The sequence below is a fragment of the Pygoscelis adeliae genome, unplaced genomic scaffold (genome assembly GCF_000699105.1).
Source record: "Pygoscelis adeliae isolate BGI_AS28 unplaced genomic scaffold, ASM69910v1 Scaffold58, whole genome shotgun sequence".
In the NCBI taxonomy this organism is placed as follows: Eukaryota; Metazoa; Chordata; class Aves; order Sphenisciformes; family Spheniscidae; genus Pygoscelis; species Pygoscelis adeliae.
This window is the reverse complement of record NW_008825564.1, coordinates 461,275-467,895: the sequence shown is the minus strand read 5'-3', so window position 1 is coordinate 467,895 and position 6,621 is coordinate 461,275. Positions and strand designations below refer to the sequence as shown.

General features: G+C 39.4%; 1 protein-coding gene across 1 annotated transcript in view; it reads right to left on the bottom strand.

Moving 5' to 3' along the window:
- FKBP9 (FK506 binding protein 9, 63 kDa) overlaps window positions 1-3,845 on the bottom strand; it is a 15,810-nt gene extending 11,965 nt beyond the window's left edge. The window contains exons 1-4 of the mRNA XM_009332399.1: window positions 3,704-3,845; window positions 2,897-3,086; window positions 2,051-2,196; window positions 637-826 (exon numbers count right to left, since the gene is read on the bottom strand). Coding sequence (XP_009330674.1) covers window positions 637-826; window positions 2,051-2,196; window positions 2,897-3,086; window positions 3,704-3,791 — 614 coding nt within the window. The 5' untranslated portion in view covers window positions 3,792-3,845. The remainder of the gene's footprint in view (window positions 1-636; window positions 827-2,050; window positions 2,197-2,896; window positions 3,087-3,703) is intronic.
- Between the last annotated feature and the right edge of the window lie 2,776 nt (window positions 3,846-6,621).

The following is a 6,621-nucleotide window of genomic DNA, read 5'->3' as shown; positions in this document are numbered from 1 at the left end:
CGGACTAGATGACCTTTAGAAGTCCCTTCCAACTCAAACTATTCTATGATTCTATGATTCTATTCATCATGTAATTCTGTACATGAGGCTCATGTGCCCAGAGAGCTTTGAATCTGAAGTGACAGCAATCCCTCTTCCTTCACAGAAACCCCATTGCTGAACTCAGTCTTGAAAGACATTAGCCTTCAAAATGCAAACAGCTTTCAAGTACAAAGGGAAAGGCTGTCCTGAGGTTAACCCCAAACTAGCCACTAGCTCACTGATTCACAATTCTCAGGACATAAAATGGGAATTGTATTTATTTTCTCTCTCTCTCTTCAGGAGTATTACCTATTTGGCAGATAAACTCTGCGGCAAAGAGTTTTCAGGCACGCATGTCTAAAGCATATGTAGCTTCACCAGGTGGATCACCACCCCTAGATGGCGTCTGTGATACTGTCATAATACAAAATAGGTCTTTGTCTTCCTTCCCATACCAGAAAGGTTTCTAGGAGTTTTTTAAGAAGACAAGACTCCAACTCCACTCAGAAATTTCAAAAAGGAAGGAAAAGCAAAGAATTGTATTTGGGTATATTATGGACAAGACAGACGAGCCAAACTGGAAATGGGATCTGTAGGGCTGAGTGGTTCGGTTACCTGGAATCAAACAGTGTGCCATCCAAAAGTGTGCCATTGTAATGGTATCGGAGAAAGTCTCCTGTCTGGCTTCTCCGCTCGCAAGATTCAGGCACATGCTGGTTCTCAATACTAATACCATCTTTGGGGTTATGGAGATCTAGCAAAACCACATCAAAGACGAGAGAAGCTTGCCCAGGGATGTCCTTACCTACAAACGTGTTAGAGCAGAAAATTGGTAAGAAAGAGCAGATGTTCTAGAAGCAGCTTAAACATGTTTGCTGAAGAAAAGTAACCTACTGCCAAATATCAGGCACCGCCCCTCCCAAAATAAAGTAGCATAATCTGCCTCTAGTCAGTCATTTTTTGTTTCATGTGTGGGTTTGTCACTTAATTCTCCAACTCAATTATTTCATTCTGTTCCTGTTGTGATGGCACTGCCTCACCAAAAACAGCAGCCTCTTCAGCAACATCCATCTTAGTCAATATACACCAGCTCCATCTGAGCTGCATGGTTTAGTCTACCAGTATTTCCACCACACTTCATAAAAGTTTATAAATAACCATCAGAATACAAATTTGGTACATCTGCTCTTCCCATCCTGTTAATATCAAAACAGGAGATCGCATGAGGGAAGTTGAAAACGGGTAAATTGAGTATCTCAGTGAAAAGGTACCTTTCCATCAATACACAAATTACAGTGTGGGTTGCTTTGAGAACCACTGAGCTCAAGATCTTGGCAAAATTTTAAAACATATCTCCACAAAGTTTTGTTATCCATGGATATGGCTATCACAGTTAATGGTAATGAAGTCATGGAAGGGGTACGAAACCTTGTACACCGCAGGCACATTCTTAAACATTAGAGCAGAGAAAGAATTTAAGGAAGCGTTCCAAACTATACCTAACTGCCCGCTCATTTAACATGGGGACCTCTATGTATGACCTGCAGGCTGCATACCGTCTCGTAGGACAATTAATCCATCTTGTAGTTATTACTAGAGCATTGGTTGCAAAAAAAAGAACAAAACTGGAACTAAAAATACATTTATCTTTTTTCAGAAGTTTTCTGCTCTCTGTGGCAGTCATTGAAAGAATTATGCAGTCATCAGACTTCCAGTTTTTGGAGCCACTAGGTATTAAACACAGATTATATTCTCTGAATGAAATAAAATTTCAGTATATAAAGATTACAATTGTATCAACAATATGTTTGTTAAGCAACCTACTGGTTAAATTTTTAAAAAAATCTTTTAGTTTCTAATCAGTCCAATCCTGTACATAACGCATTTTGAACCTCTCTTTCCATCACTGTTCCATCTGTCTGAAATGAGTAATAATGCCGCCCATAAATTTAAAATACACAAAGTACAAGTTTGTTTTAAAATATGGATGACTTGGATTAAAAAAAAAAAAAACAAAAAACACTTTTACCATCTCCTTCTTCTCCATATGCCAGGAAAGGTGGTATTGTGATAATGCGCTTCTCTCCTACGCACATTCCCAAGAGACCCTGGTCCATACCAGGAATCAGCCATCCAATTCCCACATAGGTATCATAAGTTCGCATCCGATTATGGCTAAAAATGAAAAAAATACCCCAAACCCACAACCGAATGTCAGACAGCCACAGGAAAGAACAATATTAATCTCCAAAAGCCACACGCAATGCACAACATATAACTCACAACCTGCTGCTCCAAAAATACTGCTCCTTGATTTACCAAGGGCTGGCTGGGTAGTGTTTTCCAGAGTGCTTCGCTATTTCAGGATCCTAACAGAGGTTTTGAAAAGTGGCTCACAAACATAATGGCAGCTGTAATTAAAGCATCATTTTTCACAGAACTTTAATGAAGTGCATATGCTGTAAACTTAAAATCTCAGTATGAAAGTGTTAGTAGCTCAATTTCATCACGAACTCTGCTTAGTTTATAAAGCTTGTACCTAACTTGAATAGCTATGCTGCAGTGGTTATAAAAACTAATAGCTGACTGCAATAAATAGTAATATAGATAGAGGGAATGAAATTTTAAAAAAGAGAGGATCTGGGCTGGTAATGCTCACGCTGAAATAATGTACTGTTTTATTGGTTTGAGTCAGTACTGCTGTCCCATAATCCCTGAATAAATTACTGACACTTACATGATGCTAGCTTTCATTTCTTGCCTTTCTGGGCAATTAGCATTAATTGTTATACCAGTGAAGGGGGAGGAAGTGACGGTTTAAAGTGACATCAGATACTTATTCAAAGACACAAAGACACACAACCCAGCTGCGTACCTCGAATCAAACAGGGTCCCATCTAAGAACGTTCCATTGTAATGGTATCGTACAAAGTCAGACACCTGGACTGTCCGAGGACACTTCTCAGGTTTGAAGTAAGTCTGAACCTGCACTTCGTCCTCCGAGTTCCAGAGATCGATCAGAAGCACATCGAAATGGAGCACAGCATTGGGGGGTATCACACCAGCTGCAAAACCAAAACAACACAACCAGTTTTATTTCCCTTTTTCTACAGGACGTCAGCGAAAAGGGAACCAATCTACGCATTCCCTAAATAAAATCCATGATGTACAACTTACGCCTCTTTTTGCTTATATCCCCCTGTCCCCTTGTCACTGTTGCAGCTACATAAGTTGGGGGGTAGAATCTGGCAACATGAACTGTTATTAAATATGTCCATCAGGCAAACTGCGCTTGATTTAGCATATGTTGCTCTGAGTCTGCAAAACAAAGCTGCTTTTGGCACTGACAAGACCTTGTGCAGCACTCCAATGCCAAAACACAGTAACTATTCAACAGCAAGGTCGGTATACCGAAATAGTTAACTTTAGTAGCAAGGTTCGTTTGCTGAAAGTCCTCCACAGTCAACAGCTCTTCCTTCCACATGCAGAGGGAGCCTGGAGCGATTAGCTAGGCTATAGGCTTAACAAACACCCCTGAGCAGGGGAATTGACTGAAATTCACTGAAAATTCTGAAATTCACTACTTGCAATTTCTACCCTTCTCTTCTGTGACTCCATTTTCTATCTGCTCTGCTGAATCACTTGCACAACCAGCTTTTCACTGGCCCGGTGCTGTACTTACAGACGCCTTCGCTTCCGTAGGCGAGCTTGGGGGGAATTTTCACGAACCGCCGCTCGTTCACGCACATGCCGACCAGAGCTTTGTCCATCCCAGCAATAAGTTGACCTTTTCCCACAAATACGTTGAACGTGGATCCCCTGTCATAGCTAAAGAGGGAAAAGTGAGCAAAAATGTTAGCGGTTCATTTACCCATCATTCCACTATTTTTTTGAGAGTTTAACTGTACCTTGTCTCCCCCTCGCCCTCTTAGCATAACTTTATCGCGAGACAGCTGCTAAGAGAAGGGGCAAATCTAAATGTTTCAGAGACTTCAACCCAGCTCTCCTTCTGTTCACTGCTCACTGTCTATCTGAAACACATTCTAGCAGCGTGCGATGTATACTGCAGGCACCCGAAGCCCCTAACTACAAATGGCTAATTTACAGACTAACACTATAAGCAGCACTGGAAAATTACGGACGAGAAAGAAAAATTAAACAATATTACAAGATATGAAGGGACGGCTGCTCCCACAGTAGGATCTCAGCATACCGATTTTGGTGAGCCACACAACAAAGATATTACATGAGATCAATAAGCTTTACGATGTGAGACATCATGACTTGGGATTCTTTGTGCAAGAAGAGAAAAGGGAAAAAGATGCCTTCTCAAGTAATAGTTGTGAGATTTGCCAATTGATTATTTATTTTCTCCAACTGGTTACTGATTTCCTTCTCCACATTGCCAGCTCTCATGTCATTAAGACTTAAATAATCAAAAAATAGAGACGTGCTTTAAACAGCAAGTTTGCCAGATCAAGAATCAAGACAGCTAGCTAAATGATCTTCCACTGTGATAATACACGAACGTTTGAAAAGTAAAAGAAATGATGCTTAAATGATAATGAAGCTTTCCACAGAGAGCAGCAGTGTCACCACAACAGAACACTAACATTAGCTTACGTGATTAGTTTGGCTACCTTAAATCCACACAATGATCCCACTTTGCTGTGCCTGAATTACTGCCGTTATTTAATTTTTTTAAGCAATGTATAAACATGCAGCAGGAAGCATTTCAAAAGCTTCATGCCTATTTTTAAACCTTTATTCCTTCCATTTTCTCAAACTCCTTTTATAATTGAAAGGACTTTTTTTTCCCCCCAGATAAAAGGCAGCACTGGAAAAAATAATTAGAAAAAAAGGCTTGTGCCTCTTTGCCTGCTAAAATATTCCGGAAAGCAGCCAGCAGCCAGATATCGCTAGGGAAATGATGTCAAACTTTCCTTCGAAGACTGTACACATCACTTCCACAACATACTGAGCCTCCCAACAGTCCCAGAGCCTCAAATCCCTCGAATATTTTACTGAGTGATCTCTCTGTTTGCTCCATCTTTTTTTTTTTCCGGCAAACGTTTCCCTTAAAATAGACAACCCTCTATACAGAGCATTCACTTTCAGTTGCACAAATATTCCTACTCCCAGGCAAGGATGGAAAATATTTAAATTAGGTCCTGACAAATTCTGTTATACACACAAAAACATAATTAAGATGTTAAGACTAATAACATAACAGGTTCTAAGAACCCCCCAAAAGTGGTATTTTGTAGTGACTGACAAAGCTTGGCAATACATTTGGGATGGACTTAAAACAGAAGAGCTTTTTTTTGCCAAAAATAAATTACGATTAAGAAAACACTGATGCTAAGCACAGAACTGAACAAAGCAGTGAACAGACCATGCAGCTTTGCAGAACTGACTTTGCAGATTCCTTAAACCAAGCAAAATTATTTTCTATTAGTGGAATTTACCAAATTAACAGCAGATGACTAGGCAATTAAATTCAGACTTTAAAATGCAAATCATTTTACAGCCATGGAAATAAAAATGTAAATACTGAACAGAAAAAAAAAAAAAAAAAACAGGCATATTAGTTAATTTATGTGACACGGTCACGATTACTAAGACTTTGTCAACAGCCTGTTAACAAGAAGAGCTGTGTTACTATCTTCTGCTTGGAAATACAGAAAAATAATTTTATACCTCGAGAACATTTTCAGCAGCTGAAGAAGAAACAAAGTAAAACTGCCCTTAGTTCAACACCCAGAGTATTTTCTAGACCGATTTCACAGTAGTGTTTGACTAAACTGATGCTGGTAAACACGTTCATAAACTTAAAAAAAGCCCAACAGGTAGCAACTCTGACAGGTAGAAAAATGGGCTTTCCAACAGCCTAATTTTAGTATAAATTGACTGAATATCTTTAACTTGTATTAAGGGAACACTAAAGATTTTACAACAAATACTCCAAAATTTTTCTTCCGTTAACCTACAGAACATAAAAACCTCCTAATTTTCCATTGTCTTAACATGACAGACCACTGTCATCAATCTTAAAAAAAAGACCATAGTTAGCGAATAACAAAAATATATGTCAACACAAGCCGCCATCGAGAAAAAAAATGATGAGCTGAACAAACCTGACTTTTTGCACCCTTTTGAAATGAAGACGGCCATACAAATACTCAAGTTAGATTAGACTATCATCATTATTATTTATTTACTGATATTTAGAGGACCCAAAGAGATAAATGCTGTACAGTTCTGCACAGCCTGTTCTCTGCCCCAAATAATTCAGAGCCAAATGACAAGGAACTTGGAATTAAACCAGAGCCAACACCTGGGAAGCCCCTCCAGGTGCCCTGCCTCAGTGCAGAAATTCGCTGGTACAACTCAGCGTACAAGTAAGCCCCAGTATGTATCTGTAGAAATCAGAAACACATTTCTGAACACGTGGCTGGTTTTCCAATTGTCACATATTTGTAAAATGAGCAGTGAGGATGCTGCCTTTCTTTGCGTGTCCTCACATCTGCAGCTAAGACTTATTTTCTGAGATGGCCAGTTGCCAATGAATTCACTGTTCTTGCTGTGCTTTTTCACCGA